This window comes from Corythoichthys intestinalis, chromosome 8 (genome assembly GCF_030265065.1).
Source record: "Corythoichthys intestinalis isolate RoL2023-P3 chromosome 8, ASM3026506v1, whole genome shotgun sequence".
Lineage (NCBI taxonomy): Eukaryota > Metazoa > Chordata > Actinopteri > Syngnathiformes > Syngnathidae > Corythoichthys > Corythoichthys intestinalis.
In genome coordinates, this window is record NC_080402.1 from 47,136,797 (window position 1) to 47,160,548 (window position 23,752).

At 38.7% G+C, this 23,752-nt stretch overlaps 1 protein-coding gene across 1 annotated transcript; it reads left to right on the plus strand.

Moving 5' to 3' along the window:
* The first annotated feature begins 4,808 nt into the window (after nt 1–4,808).
* Nucleotides 4,809–23,377, plus strand: khsrp (KH-type splicing regulatory protein). Its single transcript, XM_057843756.1, has 18 exons — nt 4,809–5,226; nt 6,663–6,765; nt 6,845–6,898; nt 6,984–7,020; nt 7,098–7,162; nt 7,261–7,332; nt 7,431–7,488; nt 7,877–8,024; nt 14,325–14,423; nt 14,501–14,602; nt 14,879–14,981; nt 15,142–15,266; nt 16,620–16,910; nt 17,003–17,103; nt 17,203–17,291; nt 19,359–19,559; nt 19,677–19,864; nt 22,694–23,377. The coding sequence occupies exons 1-18, from the start codon at nt 5,143–5,145 to the stop codon at nt 22,700–22,702; spliced, it is 1,929 nt and encodes a 642-aa protein (XP_057699739.1). The 5' UTR covers nt 4,809–5,142; the 3' UTR covers nt 22,703–23,377.
* The last annotated feature ends 375 nt before the right edge of the window (nt 23,378–23,752 follow it).

The window sequence follows — 23,752 nt, forward strand, 5'->3', positions numbered from 1 at the left end:
CTTTGTGTAGATTATATTTACTCCGTCTTCTCTACTATAATGAGGACCAACACAGTGGGACAGTATAACCCAGAAACGTCAACGGCGCGACAACGTGGCCGCCGCGTGAACGCAGTGAAACACGGCCGTTAAAGTCAATCAGCCAATGCACACCAGTCGCAGTGCGGCCGCGTGTTAGACGCGTCCCAGAAGCGGCTCAACACGACGCACGCAAAAAGAACGGCAGAGTTTATTATTTGACGCGAGACGCGACCCTCCTGCGTCAATACTACTACCGGTAGCTAGGATCAGGCAGACCGGAAGTCACTCGTGTAATAATACGGTGGATCCGGTCGATTTTCAAACTAATATGCAATCGTAACCCACTTTTTGAGTCCATCAGATCTCTTGAGTGGTAGATCGGGGCACAGTTTACTTGTTTTTGTTGATTTACTGCTGTCTTCTCTGCTATAATAATAACCAACACGGCCCCGTGTTCAATACAAAACCCTCCTACCACAACAAAACAAGTAGGAACTAATATTCACATAGGAACTAAAGTTATACAACATAAAATATACAATATAAATGAATACTACATCACATTTGTAAAATATAAACACATAATAAAATAAATAATAGCCCATTTAAATAAAATAAATTTAAATGAGCTAAAACACCTGTAATTAAATAATAAGAATTATACACAGAACCTTGAGAAAATCCCCCAATAAAGCTTTAGAAAACCGTTCATAAGAAAAAAAATGTTTCATTGAGGCATTTCATTTGTAAAATACATGTTAAAATCTTTGTCATTGGGATTGCTTTTCTCTTTAGCACAGGACTTCTTTTTTCTTCTTTCTTTCAGAAAGAAAGCTGACCAATACGCGGGGTCTGAAAGGCAAATTGTTGTTGGATTTTTTTTAAATACCCGCTACTTTTTGAGCAGAATTCTAGCTTTGTATAGGCTAATGTTCATATTGTTGAAAGGTGTGTAACAAAAAACTAGCACATTTATATTTTGCATTTTGTTTTCATACTGTACCGAAAATGAACCAAACCGTGACCTGAAAACCGAGGTACGTATCGAACCGAGATTTTTGTGTACCGTTACACCCCTAGTATTTCCTTTTTTATGCAATACACGAGTGATATACAGTATATTATATAGTACTATATTACGTACTGTAAAGTATGATATTTCAGGTTTGTGAATCTACTGTACAAAAGTATATCTGTGTTGTTCTATAGAATCGAATACAAAGCCTTAATTGTCATTATACAGAGTACAATGTTGTGTGTGTATGCGTGTACAGGTGTACAGTAGATCATTTTAAAAGTAGCATGCAAAAAAGTCTGGGTAACCCAGGTCCAGGGAATGTTTGAACAACCAACCATACGTCACTTTGTGACGCAGGAGGAAACCAGAGTACTCTTAAAGTGCGCGACAACACCTAGTATAAATAATATATTTCAGTATGCAAATTGAGGAATTCTTAGACCTCTGATGACAAAGAAAATAATGTTAAAAAACACACAAAAAATGACACAGCTGAGCGGAAGTTCAGAATTTTTCACATTAGGCTTAATCTTTGAGTTAGCGGGGGTTAAATTAGTCTGTGGACTTGATTTCAACAAGTTTCTTGCAGTTTGTTAGTTATTAATTTCAGCCGGAGTGCCTAAGCTAACGCGAGTCAATGGTCCCTTCCTAGCATGGCAATAAAAAACAATATTAACAAATCTAACATAGTCAAAACAATATTAACAAATCTAACATAGTCAAATAAATTCAAAATGCAGATCGTTGTTCAAAATACCCATGCGGCCAAAACAATGTCACACCATACTGCCGTAATTCATTTATTTCTAGGGGGGTATTTTTTTAGATGCGTAATGCGACTACTATAGAGAGGAGTGCTTTGGCCACTCCTGCTCATGCTGCAGTCAAGGAAGGTGGGAAGTCGGACTTATCCCACTCTGATGGTACTAGTTGCGACCTCAAAGCGTTCCAAGCGTTTTTTTTTTTTTAATTTTGGCCATCAAAAGACACATTGACCTCCAGCAAACATGCATACACCATAAAAATGAAATTATTTTTTTCAATTAATTAAACAAGATTTTGCTGGGATGAACATGATATAGGTGTTGTCTTTCCCTTTAAGAAAACTCACACAGGCACACGCAGAACATGCAAACTGCACAACTGCAAACCAGTCATCCACCGTGCTGGCCAATTATATCTAAGAGGTATTTTTTTTCAATAAATATCAGCTGTACCTGTATTTATTTATTTCATGTTGAATTTCTAAATGAATAAAGAAATTGATTTTAATGTTGCAACTTGTTACTGGTTAATTTTTATACAAATAGTCCTCATTTTATGAGTGGTCACTGAAAACAAAAATGGAATGAAAATTGACTTGATTAAAATCAGACATTGTGTTTGCTATCACGCACACCCTCTATTGACTCCAAAACGCAAATAATACCATTTGCAATTAATTATTCAGCCATGATACGAAAATGTAAACAAAACCCCCCAAAAAATCAGGTTCTGAGGTGCAATGCGTATACACATCAGGGCTGGTTGTAAGCAGGCATGTATGAGGGGGTAGTCAGAAATGTGTAGGGGGCATCATTTGTACACATCATGCTCCAGCCCCTCTACCTTCAGACCTGTCCAACTTGGGTGTCCCACCTGAGGACTAAGCTCTTGCTGGTATAGCTCTTAAGGTTACTGAGGCATGCAAACCTTCTGACTACAATAAGGTGGCAATCCATCAAGGGGGGAAACTGAACAATAAAATAAATAAAACATCCTTCATCCAGATTTTTTAAACAACATTACGTATATCTTAACTGGATGACCTAATTCTCAAATAAATTGTAACCTGAAAACCAAAAGGGTAGTCTTATGAATAATAATAGAAAATGCTTCTCAAACAAATTTTTAAAACACAAAAGATATAGAACAGAACATTTTTAAATTATTATTATTATTATTTTTTTTTTTTTTTTTTTTTAGCAACCAAACAGTTCAGGAATCCCCACTCACTCCACTCTACAACAACAGTCTCCTACTTCTCTTTGCAAAAACTCACAAATTCATCAAGTTATTTGTTATAGACTTCTGGTGGGCCAAGATCATCATTTGTTTTTATTCTGTCATGTGAAGTGTACATGGACTTATTTCTGTGCTTGTTGTGACTGAGAAAACACAGGTGCGTCTTCTCGCTCCGAGGCTGCGCTGAAACCTGGATCCACATTGTCTGGCGACGTCTAGGCTCATTTACATATTAACAGTGATTGGATGTTTACTGGGGGCTGTGCACGCTTTACTGTGCACGCGTGCTGACAATGCTGACAGCATTCCTGTAACGAGTCACATGACATTTTGGATGGAAAATGACAAGCAGTACTCAATTTGGGCATTTAGGGATGTACATAGTTCCCATGCGTTGTATTCACTTTTGTTGCCAGGGGTTTAGATATTAATGGCTATATTTTGAGGGGAAAATAAATTAACTCTTTTTATATAAGCTGCACACAGACTACTTTTCATTGTGTCAAAGTGTGATTTTGTCAGTGTTGTCCATAAGCGGATTGTAAGGGGGGGGGGGGGGGGGCCTCCTGGTGGCCAAAAAGTGTCCTTGCATGAAATTGACTGTCCTATATATAAAAAAGTTGTAAAGCAATGAATCTGCAACAAAAATGAACGAAATGAACAAAAAAATATATTTTTATAATGGGTCAAAATTATTTTTTGAACAGATCATGTGACTTAGACCTTAGACGGTCATTTGCTTTGCATATAATATAAAAAAAAATAGGGGAGGGCAATTTTATTTTTCAAATGATTTTTTTTTCTTTGAAAATATTTTTTTTGAGTAAGGCAAATTTTGGGGGGATTGAATGATTTAGACACAAATGTCCTACCCATAATATGGCACAAACACAAAAAGGACTGCTTTAATCAAAACTTTTTCAATGAAAAATGAAGAGTTCAAATGCAAATTTTTCAATCTCAAATATTTTTTCGCATTCAAAAACATTTCTATGATTTTTTTCTTTTTTTTGATTGAAGTGATTTTTCTTTTAGAAAATATATATTTTTTGAAGCAACTTATTTTTTGATTGAATAATAAAGACAAAAATGTCCTAGCCAAAATGTGGCCCAAACACAAATCAACATTACTTCAATAAAAAAACCTTGATTCCAATAAAAAAAAAATTAATCAAAGAAAAATAGCTTTCACGTGCTTTTTTTAGTTTCAAATTAATTTTTGCATTTTAACACTTTTTTTCTTTATTGAATCGACTTTTTTTAAAATTGAAAATATATATTTTGATTGATGCAACTTTTTTTTTCTTTTATTGAAGCAACTTTTTTTTGATTGAAAAATAAAGACACAAATCTACCTCCTAATGGCTCCGCCCAGGGGATACAATTTTTGACTAGGGTAACTACATTGGCACGACACTGGCGGGCATACCATTTTCAATGGTTGACCATCTTGGCGAAAAGTATTGCCTAAGCAGCCTGATTTAGAATTCTCCTCAAGAATGATGGGAAACAAAAAACGCTGATTGTCAACTTATTATTATAAATATTCTTGTAAATTAATTTTATTGCTGACACTGCGTTTCGGGGTCCTCAACATGTTGTGCCCCCCCTGCCCCGCCTATGGTGTTGTCCCATGGAAAGTTATACTTAAATATCTGCAAAAATGCGAGGGCTGTACTCACTTTTGTGATACACTGTATATCGTCCCTACCAATATTGAGATCAAACCTACGCCCTTGCTCACAGGGTAACAATAATTTTTTTAATGTGATTTCTTTCGCGGTGGGAAATCTGTTGGTTCTACTCCAGGCCAGGAGATGACGCAGTTTAAGGCGTTCACGTGCGCTCTCAAAGCGTCCAAAGCAGAGGAAAAGGTCTGAAAAAGGCCGGACTGGGGAGGGCCGAGTGTAGCGTACATTGATTGGTTATTTTAAGCAGGGAATTTTGCCGGCGTGACAAGCGATCTCCCTCACATTGGTGTTCTTGTTTCGCTCAACACCAGCTTTGGCCTTCCCGCTTCTGCGCAGCCCGAGCCGGCCAAAGCTACCTGGACCTGGCCTGCCCCCCCTCCCCGTGTGTCATTTCTCCTTGTGGTCACCATGTCCGAATTCGGCTCCTTGCCGACGAACGGCGCCGGAACGAAAAAAGATGCTTTTGCGGATGCCATGGAAAGAGCCAGACAGGTAAAGCGAAATATATGTTAAGAAGTGACGAATGCAACTTGCAGCGTGCCATTTAGCAGCTAGCCCGATGATCCTTGTCGTTAGCTTCAGTTGACTAGCCAGCTTGTAGCAGTATGCTACCCGCCGGCCGGCAAGTGAGCTAAGTCGAGTCGAAAATGCTGGTTGGGCCAGCGTATTTGGAGTCCGACTCTTCTGCACGCCACAATATTAACGTTGCCCCTTTATTCATTATTTTATTACTCCTTTGAAAATTAACAGTATTGACTTTACTATTCACCTCAGTCTGCTAGTTGACAGTTTTCTATGCAATACATTTGCGCGGCTGAATTAAAACTAGCCCCAGGCAGCAATGTTTACTGAATTAAATTTTCTCGTTATAACTTATTTTTTACGGTCACAAAACCTTGATGGTTATCTCGATTTTCCCAATATGATCGTGTGTGCCGATCCGACACCTCGGAAATTTATTAACCATTTGAGGGACACTGGCAAGTACAATGGACAGCAATTCAAAACTTTTTACTTTCGTTTTATATTCTTTTTCTACCTTTAAAGCCCTTTATAGAGGAATTGGCTATTGTGGGTATTTTAAAAATATTATTTTGGGACACTAAAGACCTTTATCTCATTACAGTAACAAAACTTTGCATACAGGCTAAACAGAAATGGAAACAAACGCTCACATCCCAATCAGACACCGTGCCAAAATTATTAATAGGCCCGATAATATATAATGTTATTGGAGTAATTGGGATGACGTCATAATTCCTATTATCGGACTGATAATTATCGTGCACCTCTAATTGCAAGCGTCCGCCATCCTCAACATTATCCGCGTGTTTGTTTGTTTGTTTTTTTAACCCGTCATTACCCATTGACGGTATGTTGTGCCCATCGATGCATTTTCGCCATCGATGGAGTCGACAACGTCGACTAGTCCAGAGAGCTCCACATTTGACCTTAGGTGAGAGTGGAGTTTTTCTCGGACTAGATATCAGTCAATCGCAAGGCACTTAGAGACAAACATAGACGAACAATCATTCGTACTCACTTTCACAAAAAAAGGCTGAATACAAACCCATAACTGATGATCTTTTAACAGTGTCGTTTATGATAACCAGTCAGCACTTGGGCTGCCATCACTTTACTATACTCTGTTAAATATTGTATTGCAGGATTACAAGCAGTCTTCATCAGGTCTGGCTCAAAGGCTAGATATGAAACATCTTCTACCTGAACAGTCCAGTTGCAATCAATTCTTTAAACTATTGTTTAGATTGCTTTTAGCACCAAATGGCAGGAAGTCGCATATATTTTTGTGCTCTTCATAATGGTCATGGTTTTTTTGTTGTTGTTGTTTTTTTTTTTTTTTAAATATTCTTATTGACGATAAAGGCATAATTCCTTCCGAATTTTTCCAATTTCCATCTTCCTAGATTGCGGCTAAAATCAGTGGAGAGAGCAGTCATTTGGCGAGCAACAATGGAGGAGATGAAGGTTATCCGTTCGCCGCACAGAAACGATCCCTCGAAGAAGGAGGTTGACATTCAATCCAAACTTTTTTTTATTGTCTGAACCTGCTAAAATTATGAGAGGCTTACAGTTTCCTTTTATTTAGATGAACCAGATGCCAAGAAGGTAGCATCACAGATTGAAAGAGATTCATCATTGTGTACGTTGAATATGCACACTGATTCATCGCAATTGATGGATCTGCTCACTTTCCAGTCTCTCAAATGTTTCTCCCTCTCTTGCAGCCATTGGAGCTCAACTGGCGGCCATAGCTCAACAGAGGTGCGAGTTTATTTTTGTTGTTGTTTTTTTACTTTTATTTACTTCTGTGGATAATTTTATGTGTTATTGCTTTCAAGCGTCAGGCCCGCCGCAATGACTATAACAGAGGAGTGCAGAGTGCCTGATGGCATGGTTGGTCTGAGTAAGTGCATTCATTTTAACCTCCGAAGTTATATATATGAAATTATAGATGTGCTGTTCTACAAATGTTCAAGCCAAAATTTGTCTACTTTCCTTTAGTAATTGGCAGAGGAGGTGAACACATAAACAAAATACAACGGGACTCCGGCTGTAAGGTCCAGATTGCACATGGTGAGCATCACAATTAGGAAGTTGCCACTGCCATAGATTTCTTTGTTATTCTTGAGTTTTTTTGTTTTGTTTTTCTATACATTTCCGTATTATTTCAGACAGTGCCGGTCTTTCGGAAAGAAGTGTTTCTTTGACAGGTCCACCTGATGCCATAAAGTAAGTTCAGCTTCATACTTTACCCCCCAAAATGTTGAATCTCGAAGCAGATTTATGGTATTGCACTACTTTCACTCACTTCATTACAAAAGCTGTATCACATGCATACATCAAATTCTAAATCCATATTAATACAAGATGCATTACATGCATACACCTAATTCTAAACCCATATTAATACTTAGTAGAAACAGGAAATGTAATCAAAATAGACTTTCAAACATGAACTGCATGGAAAAACCGTTGGCATGTTTGTAGTGCCTATTACATGAACAGTACTGACCAGGCATGGGTTGTTTTGTTGGTGCATGAAACCTGTCCCAAATTATATTTTTTTCTAAAGCCAAAAATGTCCCTTGATTTTTTGTTTTGTTTTGTTTTGTTTCAGGAGAGCCAAAGCACTCATAGATGAAATCATATCAAGAGGACATGATTCACCCAATGGGCAGTCAGGCTCCATGCAGGAGATGGTCATCCCTGCGGGCAAGGCTGGCCTTATAATAGGAAAAGGAGGGGAGACCATTAAGCAGCTACAGGTTTGTAAAATGAGTTATAAACACTAATTAAATTTGAAGAGCTGTGGGTGTGAAAATTCCTTCATTGTGAAAATACAAGGTAGCCTCCAAGGTCCAACATGATATGTGTATTACTGACATTTAGGGCTGGAAACCTCCAGGACGGGTGCCTCACGGTAAATTGAGCAGATTTACCTCGATAACGAAAAATGACGATAAATTTGCCTAAGCGGGCTGTTACAGTGGTATGAAAAAAGTATCTGAACCTTTTGGAATTTTTCACATTTCTGCATAAAACCAAATGTGATCTAATCTTTGTCAAAATCACTCAGATGAAAATACAGTGTCTGCTTTAACTAAAAACCGCCCAAACATTTATAGGTTTTCATATTTTAATGAGGCTAGCATGCAAAGAATGACAGAAGGGGGAAAATAAGTGAACCCTCTGCTTAAGGAGACTTAAAGAGCCATTGAAACCAATTTTTATCAAACATTTTAAGTAAGGTGTGAGCCCAATCACTGCTGAGTGGTTTAAAGATGCCCTGCCCACTATAAAACACACCTGGTAAGAAATGTCTTGATGGGAAGCATTGTCTGATGTGCATCATGGCTTGATCAAAACAGCTGTCTGAAGACCTGCGATCAAGGATTGTTGATTTGCATTAAGCTGGGAAATGATACAAAACAAAATCTAAAAGTCTGGATGTTCATCAATCGACAGACAGAGAAGTTGTCTACAATTGGAGAGAGTTTGGCACTGTTGCCTCTCTCTCAAGGAGTAGCCGTCCACCAAAGATGACGGCAAGAGTTAAGTGCAGAATACTCAGAGAGGTAAAAAAAAAAAAAGAACTCGAGAGTGTCTGCTAAAGACTTAAAGAAATCACTGGCACAGTCCAGTATCTCTGTGCACACATCAACTATATGTAAAACTATGGCCAAGAATGGTGTTCATGGGAGGACTCGACGGAGGAAGCCACTGCTGTCTAAAACAAACATTGTTGCTCGTTTAATGTTCGCAAGGAACTTGGACACTCCACAGAAGTTGTGGCAAAATATTTTGTGGACTGATGAAACCAATGTAGAATTTTTTGGGAGTAACACACAACGTCATGTGTGGAGAAAAAATGAAACAGCTCACCAACATCAACACCTCATCCCCACCGTAAAGCATGTTGGAGGGAGCATCATGATTTGGAGCTGTTTTGCAGCCTCAGGGCCTGGACAACTTGCAATCATTAATGCAGGAAAACCTGAGGCCGTCTGTCGGACAGTTGAAGCGAAAAAGAGGATGGATGCTGCAACAAGACAGTGATCCAAAACACAATAGTAAATCACAAAATACACGTTCTGGAGTGACCAAGTCAAAGCCCAGACTTGAAGCCCATTGAGATGCTGTGGCATGACCTAAAGACGGTGATTCATGCCAGACATCCCAGGAATCTGACTGAACTACAGTAGTTTTGTTGAGAAGAATATTAATTAATATATTAATTAATATTAAATGTGATGGTCAGTAACTTATTTTCCCCCTTCTGTGATTTTTTTTTTGCATACTATCCTCATTAGAATATGCAAACCTATAAATGTTTGGGTGGTTTTAGTTAAAGCGGACACTTTTTTTTTTTTCATCTGTGTGATTTTGACGAAGATCAGATCACATTTTAATGGTGATTTTATGCAGAAATGTTGGATATTCCAAAAGTTTCAGATACTTATTCATACCAGTGTATATAATTTGAAAATCTGAATCAATGCATGAAATACAAACAAACCGTTTGTCGTTGATTTATTTACCAGCTTTCAATTTCACATATTTAACACTTGTACATGCAGTGTAAACATGAAATATATAAAATATCTTTGAAACAACAAGCATTCAAGTATGAACGTTTATAACTGCTTGTATGACTTGAACAATATGCAACATGGTAAATATTGCTATGGCCACTGTGCAAAAATGTCATTGTAACACAAATGATTTGCATCAAGATGGGCTTCAACTTCAGATTACTCAACACAACTGTTTACTTCAAGGTTTCAAGTTTATCCCTGAGCATTTACTGAAATACATGCGTGCACACATACACACACCCCGACACCTCTTACTGATCTGAAGAAATTTTGTATAAAAGTGCTGAGAACAATCTTTACTGTTTGTAAAGTGAGGCGGGGCACACTGTTGATTGCTACAGATCTCTTAGTGGCTATGTTTACTACGTGAGCAAAACATCATATTTGTGGTCATAGTCCATCTGAGTTATGTACTGAATTAACAATATTTGCAGCATTATCTATAGTCACTGGTATGGATTGATTTGGCCTGCTTAACTTCCATTCTGTCATGGCGGTTTTTAATTCATCAATGTAGTATATGGACTATGCGTCCCATGCTCAGTCTGGGCTCACGCAGCCAATGGCATGGGATCTAACGTAGCACATCTAGGCTGCTATTTGATGATATCGAGTGTGTGTGCGCGTGAGTGTTGTCGGGCATTAAAAAAAAGAAGAAAAACGCCACAGAAGTCACGTCTGCTCATTACTACACAACACCAGCATTTGACAATCGACTTTCATAAACAGGACTGGTTTGAAGTACAGCGCTCTTAATTTGCCACTCATTGTTAATCATGTAACTGTGAGTTAGTGCTCTGTGTCCCAGGGTCTTAGCTGTCAGGTGTCAAACCGAAGCTATTTGTGGCAGCCAAGTCGGCAACAATATATTGGCGGGCATTGTTGTACATATCCGCAAAGCCTGTCTTTGTCAATTACAGGCATGAAAATCTCTCACCTTTCGGCGAAATTCGCCGTTTTGAAGTCAAAAAGGATGACCTACATGAATCGTGTAGATCCGAAGAGAATTTTTTTAAGGAGGGTGGGGGGGGGGTCGGGTGTAGGCATGTGCCGGTTACCTTCACGGTTTACCATGCTATGAAAACGTCGCGGTTACAGAACCACTAAAATTTTCCGTCACACAGTAGTACGTATTCGTTATTTTTCATGTGTCGAAAATGCAGCCAGAAGTGGCTTGGCGCGGCAGCGCTTACCCCTTCCCCTGTTTTAATGCTGCGTGTGTCAGTCACGCTATTCCAGCAAACCCAAAAACACTCCAAACACAAGGCGTAATTTCTTCAATTTATTGATCTCTCAAATTGTGGTAACTGAAATATACCAAATGAATACATTTAAAACCTTGTACAATTGTATTTTTCCCCCGTGCGAGTAGCTTCAACAGTTTAGCTTCATGAAAACATTCGCCAAAAACAAAACACACATTTTCCTTTCAAATTCAATACACAAAGTTACTAAAAACTTACAAAGACGAATGATAGACAAGGCTTAGCTAGGAGAGCAACTTCATTGAGGTTAATCACAGCCGCTGAGAGAGGAACAAATTTGTATGCGGGGAGGAAAAAAAAAAAGAGCTTCAAAGATAATAGCTACTATTAGCTAATAGCGACAGATGATCTTGTCCTAAGCACAAATTCAGGTCAGGTCTCACTCCCAATTATTTTTTTTAGATTAATGCATTTGCCAGCATATTGAATTTGGTGAGTAATGGATCGTTTTCATATTTTGCGGTATGACAAAGTTACTGCTGTTCGTTGCAGCTTGCGCTGAACACTGCCAGAGCGTCCGGTGAAAAAATAGCTCCCGTTAAGATAGCGTCAAGCTTGTGTATTTGACGGTAATATAAAAGCAGTGTTGTCAGTAAAGCGTTATGTGAGTAATGCGTAACTGTAATCTGATTACTGTCGTTCAGTAAAGAACAATCTAACGCGTTCATTTTTCTATATCAGTAATCTGATTAAAATTACTTTCCTTGATGCCTGTGCCATAATGTATGTAGAATGAAGAATACTGTAGTCATGGGAGTGACATCACATGTCACATTTTCTAATCGGAGATAGGGGAAAAAACGGGTCACGTGTATTACCATGATTCATGAGCCGTGAGCGCTGGGAGTTTGCGACCAAACAACATAGCCTTGCTACCTCGCCAGGATGCAATGAAATAGGCAGGAGATATACTACAAATGGCTGCATTTGCACACTGGAAACACAGCCATTACTTCACATTTTTGTCCAGTAAAGATGACCAAAATATCTCCGTGCGCTGCGAACTTTGCGCTGGCTCAAAAAGACTGTCGACCGCTATAAGCATCCAATTCAAGCACCACTTGGAATTACAGCACAACAGGTAACACGACAGCCAGGACTTTTTGATACTGCTCGTGCTCAATCCTCGGTTCAAGCTCAGTTGTTGTTGAAGGTTTTGAAAGCTTAGGTTTAAAGAAATTCTAAATATCCATCTTGCCTCCTCAGCTGTTGTTTTGACTAAGCATTGCAAACGGCTGTCTCTAAAGTGCTATAGTCATATATTTCCTCCACACCTTTCTCACCTTTTTAACCCCTGACCCATTTTCATGCCTGCAATTATATATGAGTGCGGATAGCGTATCACTAACCCAAAATGCTGCCACACAACGGATCTGTATGACGTTGAAACCGACAAGCTGCCTCCTTAAGCTTCTGTGTTAACTCACGAGCAATGGTCCTCGTGTACCAGGCTCCCGCACTTCAGGCAGTTTGGAGGAGGAGTGAAGGGGGGGCTGCTAGCGGGGAGGAGCATTCTCATAGCTTTATTTACAAGGCAAAGATGCGCCGGACATTATAGCCAGAGAGACCACAAAAAAAGTCCGGAAAATAAATTTTGGGAGCTTTTTCAATTAGATCGAATGTTTTTGCGTATTGAATCGAAGAGGGCGTATCGAATGGTTCAATATAAAACAGTATTGTGGTAGCCTTAGCTGGAGGTGTTGCCTGCACGTCGGCTGTCCTTCCTCCTCTAAGCCGCGGCCGTTTGTTTCTTTTCGGTAGCTGAAATATTCCTATAGCGACTTTTTTGTGGTGTTTAAAAAAAAGCTCAGGTTTAGCGTTGTTTCAACAGCGTCGGCAATGTCACCGACAGAGCAAAAACTAGAGAGGGAGGGGTGAGCACTGCTGCTCCAAGCCATTTCTCGCTGCATTTTTGGGACATAAAAAATGGCTAATACTACGGTATGACGGAAAATTTTAGTGGTTTTGAAATCGTGACGTTTTCATACCACAGTAAACTTTGAAACCAGTAACATTCACTTGCCTAATACAAAGTATCACCATATATCACCATTTCAATATTTTGTCACACCCCTTCTGATATTGATTCCAAATCATCCAAATTTGGTCAAATTCTTATTTTTATCACAAAGCTATTGGTCAGCCGTTGTTTTATTATCAGCAATGTCGCAAGTGGCTGCAATCTGTGGGGAATTTTCTTAAATAAAAAAGAAACAAACAAAAAAAAACCCTGCACAAAGCAATTCAAATGTCTCTGAAGTCCTCCATAACAAATTCAAACTATTGATCGCAAAAGTTTATGAATACAATCTTCTCACAACTAATGTTTCATTTGCTCAATTTACATCAAGTTTTAGGGCATTGACATTAGGAGTGGGAACCTCTTGGTACCTCATGATACGATACGATTTGCAATACAAAGCTCACGATAATGATCTGACGATATGGCGATACAACGATTATCGATACATTGGTCAGGAAATCATTCTAGAATATTCTACAAACAACTAATAAACAGAAAAATAAGCTTCTGCTGTGAATTGGAATGAGTTCATCACTAGTAGATGTTCAATCCGTTTGAAGTGGGAGGGATGGCAGCGAATGAACGAATGTTCATTCACTGCCACCCTCCCAGTTCAAATGGATTGGACGTCTATGGCCGTCAGTGGCAGCCAATGCCTGACAATGAGGTAATTTTGGGCTATTTAAGGTCATTTACCTGTAGATTTTCAGTTACTTCCTGTTGATTTTGGGGTATTTTACGGGTCACTTCCTGTTTGAGTTACAGAACAGGAAGTGACCTCGGAATCACCCAAATGTATAGGCAGTGACTCAAACTCAAAAGGAAATGACGTGTAAATGCCCTGAAAATCGGACAGAATCACTGTGTGCTCTGGTTTCGAATGAACGAACGTTCCCAGTCTAAATCTATTCGGCGTCGTGCACCGTCAATGTAGCCTTAGAGTTAACTGAGACACTATTATGGTGAAAGATTTTGGTAGCAACTTGTTGATTCCTTTTTATTTCTTTCTTAAAACGATATCTCGATTCTTGGCAGGAGCATATCGATAACCTTTTGTGATACAAAGTATCACAATATATCACCATTTCGATATTTTGTCACACCCCTAATTGACATTGTAGTTTTGAGTCGTTGTTGTTATTCAGCTAAGTGTATTAATATCGTTGTTGTGCATCTTTGAAGGAACGCGCAGGAGTTAAAATGATCCTTATTCAAGATGCATCTCAGCCTCCAAACGTAGATAAACCACTGCGCATCATTGGAGACCCATTCAAAGTGCAGGTATTTGAGAATCCCATAATCATTGTGACACATTTTCTTGAGTTTTGAGTTCTTAATTTGGTTGACTTGTTTTTCAGCAAGCTATGGAGATGGTCAATGAGCTTCTACGAGATCGGGATAATACTGGTTTTGGTGAAAGGAATGAATATGGCTCAAGAATGGGGGGTAGTGGCGTTGATGTAAGTGTGAAATTTGACTTGGAAATGTATATGGTATGAGTGAAACTAATTCTCTCGCAACAGACATTGCTAGTTTGTAAGATGGAGTACTGCCATCACTCGTATGTATTATATCTTTCACTGATATTTTACGTGACTAGGTAAAATAGTTACGGTACAGCTGAATCAGTATATTCGATAACAGCTGTTACGTTCAGGGAGGTCTTAAATAGTTTTTTAAATGTGCACGAATAACATAAACGGTGTCAATTCATTGGCATTTGTGGGATTTTGCAGGTAGCTGTTCCTCGACATGCAGTGGGAGTCGTAATTGGAAGAAGTGGGGAGATGATTAAGAAGATCCAGAGTGATGCTGGAGTAAAGATACAGTTTAAACCAGGTGACTGCTCTTGGAAACATGTTTTCATGAAGGTTTTGCCAGATCCTACTCTTGATGTTGTTCCTCCTCTTCCAAAGTCTGCCTTTGTTTCTGCTCATTCACTTTTGGCTCTTTCAATATACATTAGGCATTTCATAAATTACAAACACTGACCTTTCAGATGACGGCACGACTCCAGAAAAAATCGCTCACATTACGGGTCCTCCAGACCAGTGTCAACATGCTGCCTCCATCATCACAGACCTGCTACAGAGTATCCGTACCAGAGATGACGGGGGTCAAGGGGTAAGTGCGAAGGAGATTGTAAGTAGGCCTGGTCAATTTTATGTTGATCGTCGATTTTATGTTGATCGTCGATTTCGGTGATCAGCCTTGAGCAGGGGTGAAAGTGGCTAGAATTTGTTGCCGGAACTCCCTGACATAAAGATCGCCACAGAGCCAGAATTTTAATTTTTTTCAATTACATTCTTCTGGGGGTGGGGTCAGACTTCCATTTTCCCATTAACACACAACAAAACACAACATGTTTTATACATGTATTAGGCTACTGCATTACACTTATGTAACAAGGCATACATGAGAGACTGATTTTCATTCGAAATTGTATTTTTTCCAATAATATGCAGAATAAGTTAACAAAAACACCATGCACTAACCCAAACCTCCATCTCCTAATTTTCATTTTCCCGCATTTCCTCTCATCTAAACAGAAAACCTCGATTTTAACTACTTAAGATCATATGATGTACAGTATATTAAAATTGAATATAATGTAAATATTGACATATACAGGTAGTCCCCGGGTTACGAACGTTTAAAATCTATTTTGTTTATGGACCACATAAAGCTTTAAAATTTTCATTATTTCTGGGGTCAGGCATTATAACATGGAAGATGTTTTGAACCTCCCCATCAGAGCAAATAAGTCTCTCCACCTCTTCCCTTTCTCTTAAAGATCTGATCAATTTACCGTTATATTGCCATTTTTGTCGCATTAATTCAACAAGCTTGTGCTTTTTTTGTTGTCCCAGAAACATGTGCATTTGAACCAGTCATAGCTAACTATCCATTCTGAATGATCATATATCGGTATATCTGCCAATTGAACGAACAACTGGAGTCCAGACAGGGTGGTTTGCTGCGCGCATTAGCATATCGACGCGTGTCGGGTTTTGACAGTCTCGTCGTACTCAGATACACACGCTGGGAGAACTCCGTGTAATAAATAAACAATAAATATGGAATATGTGGAAACAAATGACACTACACAAACACTTCATTAGGCTTGTTGTTAACACTTGTGTATGTAAATATGATGTGAGTAGATTGTTTTCTTCTTGGAGATGTGTGTGTGGCAGCCTGGCAGTTTTTTTTTTCCTTCTTCAACATGGAGGTTTGACAGTTGCCGTCATATTTTCGGGATCATAGCACCGTTCCGCCCTCGAATTTTTTACCAATCGTTCCGCCCCACTTTAGCAGTCCAATTTAAATTTCTTTTTTTTTTTTTTTTTTTTAATCAAGGCATTTATTACACTCCAGTTGAAATAAATGTAACTCACAAAACAACGTGTATTGAACATATTCTTACATTAAATTTGAACATGTAACCTGCTTATACTTTTGTTTATCGTTCAATAGGGCCACCCTGGTTCAGGGATGCCACCTGGAGGACGGGGGCGGGGTAGAGGTCAGGGGAACTGGGGTCCTCCTGGAGGAGAGATGACTTTCTCTGTCCCAGCTCATAAATGTGGACTTGTGATCGGCAGAGGAGGGGAAAACGTCAAAGCCATTAATCAACAGACTGGCGCATTTGTAGAGATGTCACGTCAGCCGCTACCAGATGGGGACCCAAATTTCAAAATGTTCATAATCAGAGGTTCTCCGCAACAGATAGACTATGCAAAGCAACTTATAGAAGAAAAGATTGAGGTACATTCAACTGCTGGTTGGTAACCCAATCACTACATGGGCTCATTTAAAAAAAAAACACTGATTAAAGGAAAGATGTGTTCTTTATACAGGCCCCGTTATGTCCAGTGGGTGGTGGTCCAGGCCCGGGTGGTCCCATGAACCCCTATAATCCCAACCCTTACAATTCTGGACCTCCTGGTGGTGCACCACAGTATGTAAATCCTCGAATATGGAAATTGTTTTAACAGCTAGCCTTGGACTAGTCTAGTAGTGAACTACAACTATTCAAATTGAGTGTCTCTGTCATCAGTGGTGGTGCGCCAGGTGGCCCCCAATACTGTGCTCAAGGTTGGGGAAACAACTACCAGCAATGGCAGAACCCAGGGCAACAAGACCCCAGTGAGTACTACCTTTTATTCATCAATGTTTGTATTTTCCAAGTAAGGAATCCTCAACTGCGGGGTTCACACCGCAAGCCTAAATGTAAAATAGTTTATTGATAATCAGATTCTGACAGAAATTTTCTTTATGAAATATATTGGATCTGGCTGCACTGGCAAAACACTTGGTCAAAAAAGTATAGCCAAAAGCAAAAAATGATTGCCCGTGGATAATGTATACCTAACAGTGTTATTAACAGCCCTTTTAATTTTCGTCTTAGTCGTATGGACGATACTACTTATTAGTCTGTCATATTTTAGTCATCTCAAAATGCTTGTCTTTGTCTAGTTTTTGTGACGAAAATTCAAGACTAAGTTCATCTAGTTTTAGTCAACATTTACTAAAATTGTTTTTGTTTGTAAAATAAAATAAAAAAAAACCTCCAAAAATAAAGGTTTCCAACTATTTCCAATGAACATTGTACAGCTGTCCAGATTAGTCGACATAATTGATGTCACCAATGACGTAAATGCGTCGACGAGCACACATCCCGTCGACGGCTAATGAAGGGTTAAAAAAATATATATGCGTGGAAAGTTAGAATGGCAAATGCTCAGAATGAAAGTGGCACAAAGCCAAAAAAGCGCAGCAGAGCTGCCAAACCATGGACTTTTTTCAACGAAACAAAGAAGGGTACACTGTCATGTGCAGTCTCTGCAATGCTAAGCTTGCATACCACGGCAGCACGTTAGCCGTATAAATGAACAACTGAAGTACCATCACCGAGTTCTAAATTTTGGAGGACTGCAGGAGACAACAAGCTGGGCGATCATAAGTCCATATAACTAACGACATTTTTTTATTGAAGTTGCCTTTATGTATGTCGTATCAACGTGTATCATTATGTTCACGTACTTCACTCAAGTGACACGTCACATTTATTTATCTACTCTGCTGCTGCTCCCGAAAGCTGTAGGTCTTACAATCTTTGGAGTCTGTGCACAGCATGCAGATCGTGTTTGTCCGAATGATGGATGCTGGGGAAAAAACATTAAAAAAACAAAAATGGATGGATAGATATGTATACTGTAGTATACTGTAATGTTAATCCTACATATTTTTAACATGTTTTTTTTTTTTTAATTAAAGAATTGTTTTGAATCATATTGAAAAGGTGAGGTCAGTGTTTAAAATCTGTTTACATTCCATTCTTTTGCACTAGTTAATGCTCTCAGCATTTGACCTCATTGTTTATTTGTGATTTATTATTCATGCATTTATATTTACTTTAATAAGGAATTTAGGTGTTTCAAAATGTTTTTATGAATTAATAAGTATAAAAGAAAAAAAATGCTAGGTAAGTAAAAAACAAACAAAAACAAAATAAACATATTTTAGCGTCTTAAAAGACGACGCCAACTTGGTGATAATGCACACTCAGCAGGAAAACATTACATTATTTTCAATAACTTATACCCACCTGGACGCCATTATCTTTGTTAAAAAGGTTGTCTGAGCGTTTAAGAGGACGCTCGCTGTTGGCATTAGCCTAGTGCAAACGTGAATGCTATGCTAACGCTAGAAGTTACATTTAGTGTGTTATGATCACTCAGCAGTGTCAGCACAGACATTTAAAGGCTAAACAACATTGCATATTCTCTCTGGCAAAGAAGATAAGAAAACAAATCTTACTAGAGTAGAGAGGACACTGCACTGGTGGGGTGGGGGGGGCAGCACGTCACATGACTGACACTAGACACTTCTACGATGCAGGCAACTTCACATGTCACACATTGCATTTTCGTCTCGGCATAACAAGCCTAATAATTAGGCTTATGTTTTAGTCTCTAAAAATACGATCGTCTCATCATCGTCATGAAAAAAGTGTTCGTTGACGAAATACTTTCGTTATCATCATCGTTGACTAAAACAACACTGATACCTAAAAATTGGTGGTGGTACAAATTCTCTTAATGTAAAACCAGTCCATTGCATGAAGGTTGAGAACTTGACCTGCTTGAAAAGAAATGTGTAATATCCTTTACTGTGTACATAATTTATTCATCCAGTCCCTCTTATCATCAGATAAGGCAGGAGCAGACCCTAATGCTGCATGGGCAGCCTACTATGCACAGTACTACAGTCAGCAGCCAGGGGGCAGTGCGCCAGCACAGACCCCAGCAGATCCTGGAGCAGTGGGGGACCAGAACCAGGGAGCACAGACTCCTGGAGGTCAGCCAGACTACACAAAAGCATGGGAGGAGTATTACAAGAAGATGGGGATGGGTATGTATAAATCATTAAGCTTTGGTACACCCAGTTAATGTATTTACATATTACCTCTGGGTTCCAATGGTATTTTTCCCAAATGGGATATTGTAATTATGTGATTGTGCTTTTTAGTCCAGCCCGGAGGAGGACCAGCAGCTACTCCGGGAGCTACGGCAGCACCAGCTGGAGGAGCAGCAGCTCCTGGAGGCCAGCCGGATTACAGTGCAGCCTGGGCAGAGTATTATAGACAGCAAGCTGCCTACTATGGACAGGGAGGCGCGGCCCCTGGGCAGGCAGCTCCACCACAGCAAGGACAGCAGGTACATTCCAACAATGGGAGAAAAGTTAGATCTCCCTCCTTGTAAAAAAAACAAAAAAAAAAAACAATGTTACCTCTACTTACGAACGTCTCTCCAAACGTTATTTTCAGGTTACGATGCGTTTAAACTTTTTTTTTTGTTTGTTTTTTTTGTTTTTTTTTTCTTTTTCTTTTTTAAAAGAAATTTCAGGCTACGAGAGGCAAAAATACTGTACAATACTGGAAAAGATAAATGTTTCATAGGAATCTGACAAATCAAGCATGTATTTTGATCCAAGGCCATTAAGTGTTTTGTAGACGAGCAGTAGTATTTTATAATAATAATAATAATACATTTTAAACTAATACATTATATTATATTATATTATAGTCTATCCTTTGACTCACTGGAAGCCACGATTTCAAAACCGATGTAATGTGGTCCAGTTTCCTTGTATTTGTAAGGACTCTGGCAGCAGCATTCCGTACTAGCTGCAGCTCCCTGACTGATTTTATATTAAGACCTGTACGTTGCAATAGTCTGATTTACTGAAAATGAATGCATGCATACGTTTTTCCATGTCTTGTTTAGTCAGAAGAATTTGTAGAATTCTGGCTACATTTATAGAATAGAATAGAATAGAATAGAATAGAATAGAATAGCCCTTTATTGTCATTATATAGTTGTAAAATGAAATTGTGGAGCATTTCCCTTTACAGTGCAGGACAGGTAAAAATCTCGAAGTGGCTTGCAAGAATAAAAGTATGAAGTCACAATAAATATAAAATAAAAATATGTAAGCGGTAGTCCTATGTTCAGGCAGTGCAAATAATTGAAGTGAAGTAGCAGCAGTTGACAGTGAAGGCATTGAATATTGCACATTAATGTTGCACGTAAATAAGTATTGCACATAGAATATGTGTGAATAGAAGTAACAGAGGTTGACAGTGAGGCATTGAATGTTTCACATTAATATTGAACGCAAATAAGTATTGCACATAGAATATGTGTCAATAGACCCTACCCACGTGACGTCACAACTCCTTCCTCCTGACTGGTGCCGCCCATTTGTCCGTCAACACATCAAGTTTACCTGTTACGGCTACGTACATTCCTCCTATTTACGACGTGTTTTTCTGCTCGTTAACATTAATAATCAAAATGGTGAAGGCGTGTGTGGCGGTCGGTTGCAATAACAGAGAAGATAGACGGAGAAGACGGAGAGACTTGAAGTTCTACCGGATTCCGAGAGACCCGGAGAGAAGAGAGCGAGATGGGCTGCTGCAATTCGACGAGAAAACTGGGCTCCAAACGATTACCACAGATTATGTAGTAGTCATTTTATATCTGGTAAGATGCATTTAATATATATTTAGAGGGTTTTGGGCTGACAACCACAATTAAGATCATTGCTAGGCTAATCGCCGACAACATACACGTATGTATGTAGTGAGAATGCTATCGCTAAACCATATAAACATTAAAAGCCCTAACTCCATTGACAAACGACATGAAATACATTAGACTTGACAGTGGATGTTAGCAATAACAAAAGATTTTGAATTGAAAATTTCGTAACTCACCTTTCCAAGCACAAGATAGATTCCTGCCGAATTTTCCTGGACGAGGACCTGTTTCACCCAACCAGCAACGAAGTATTTATAAGCCTCCAAGCTCTTGAAGTTTTTCAAACTTTCGTGAGAATAGGCTGATTTTGTGTGGACAAGATAGTTGTACATATCAGGGTAGCTAGCAGATGTCAGGCAAATACGGCGGAGACAGCGGGTCGAAAAACATCGATTTAGGCATCAAATATGGATCTGGCGAATGGATAAACTGAAGCTTTTCCACATAACGCCTTTTATGCAACGCATCAAGTGAGTTTACGGCATCCGAAAGCACCGTGTCTTCCATGAAATGCATTATAAATTGCTCGATCAATTGAGACCATTGATAATACAGACACAAAATGACGGACAAGGGGGCAGAACCATACAGCGAGCACGTGATTTTGTGACGTCGGTGGGTAGGGTCTATAGAAGTTAAGTAGCAGAAGTTGACAGTGAGGCATTGAATATTGCACTTAGTAAGTATTGCACATAGTATATTGCACGTAAATGTTGGACATTGGGTGATGGTAGTGTTACATATGACTGTTCAGGGTGGAGATGGCTTTAGCAGAGAAAGATTTCCTCAGTCTGTTCTTGCTTTTAAACACCTATAGCGTCTCACAGAGGGGAGCACTTCAAACAGCCGGGAACCAGGATGTGAGCTGTCCTTCAGATTACTTATATATTAAGTAATGTGTGTATCAAGTGTATTGACATTTTTTAGTAAGAAATAAGATTTTTTTTTTTTTTTTAATAAATACAAATATATAGTAGTGTATATATATATAATACGTTTTTTGAGTGAAAGCAGTAAATTTATTTTTTCTAGTCACATCTGACATGCAATTGTTGGCTGTTTTCCACAATGTACACCTAAGATAAAGACATTGATTGTCCAAAAATCGTTCAATATTACGTGAAATGTCTTGTTTTCTCATGAATATTTATAATTGTTCTATACCTTAAAAAATGTTTTATCCAATTGTTGATTAATCAATGAATTTTCAGGAGAATACTCGATAACTAAAATATTCGATAGCTGCAGCCCTACTTGGAACGGATTAGGGCATTTATATGTAAAACGCGTCTCTATTTAAGAAATGTTCGGGTTTTGAGACTACTTCCAGAACCAATTAATGTCGTAGGTGGAGGTACCACTGTATTGTAGAAATTCCATGAAATACTGCTTGGTGCCACACACCAGTGCATTCAAATCACATGAATTTACTTCTCGTTGCAGGCGCAGTAATAAAGGTTTGGATGGGTCGATGGTTTTGTTGGCTCTTTGGACTTCTGCCAGTATAGATTTCCAGTTTCGGTTTTCAAAAATTCAACCTCAAGATTGCACCGCCTCTTGTTTCAAACTCTTTCAAACTTTTAAAACTTGATAGTTGACTTTTTTCCCCCCCAACACAAATGGAAGAAGGGAAAAGGTTAATGCTCATGCATTGAAACAACGCAACTAAAACAACTACATTGATCAAAATTTGATTGCTAGTTACTTCACCCTCACCTTCTAATAAGTTTCTTTTCAAAGCTATATACCATAAGATAAGAGGATCTTTACTGCAGAATAATCACAACAAGGTTCAAGAATTTCACGATACAATGTTTTAGTTTGAATAGTTTCGATTCAAAATGTTCTGCCTTTTTTGGTACTTTTCAAATCTCAGTTGAAAGATGTTTGTTTTGGAATTTCATTTGTAATTTACCCTGCAATTCTTTTCAAATTTTATTCACTGTACTTTTTTTTTTTCCTGAAAATGTGCGTGTGGGTGCGCGTGTGTGTCAATGTCTGCAGGTTTGCTGTAAAATGGCTTTTTGCTTTGTTGGCTGGTTCTGTGTGGATGTCTTCCCTCTGGTTATGTCTCCAACTTAATCGATGGATGATTTTTTTTTTTTTTTTTTTTGCTATAGGTTCTGTCATTGCTTTTTTTTTTTTTTTTTTTTTTTTTTTTTTTTTTTTTTTTACAGCTTGTTTTTAAATACTTAAAAAATAAAACACCAGATCAACAGTTCAAGTTGAAGTTGAAGTCGACTGTGTTGATTAATTTGGATAATATTGTTGATAGATCTGTTTAGATTATGGTGTTTCAAATTCATTTTCATTACTAAACATTCATACATTCAAACAGTCAAGGGCAGATATCCCGGGGGGGGACATGTCCAACTCCACTAAGGCCATGTCCACACCTAGTATGGTTTTTTAAAACCGAGCATCCTGCCCTTATATGTTGGGAAAAAGTTGTGTCCACACCAGCACGTTTGTAGGAAAAAAAAGAAAAAAAAAAAAGCTTCC

Excerpts from the sequence above, each read along its gene's own strand:
- khsrp (XM_057843756.1), top strand. The coding sequence starts at position 5,143 with ATGTCCGAATTCGGCTCCTTGCCGACGAACGGCGCCGGAACGAAAAAA. Across the intron at positions 7,163-7,260 it reads TGATGGCATGGTTGGTCTGA|TAATTGGCAGAGGAGGTGAA; the intron begins GTAAGTGCATTC and ends ACTTTCCTTTAG. Across the intron at positions 14,424-14,500 it reads GAGACCCATTCAAAGTGCAG|CAAGCTATGGAGATGGTCAA; the intron begins GTATTTGAGAAT and ends CTTGTTTTTCAG.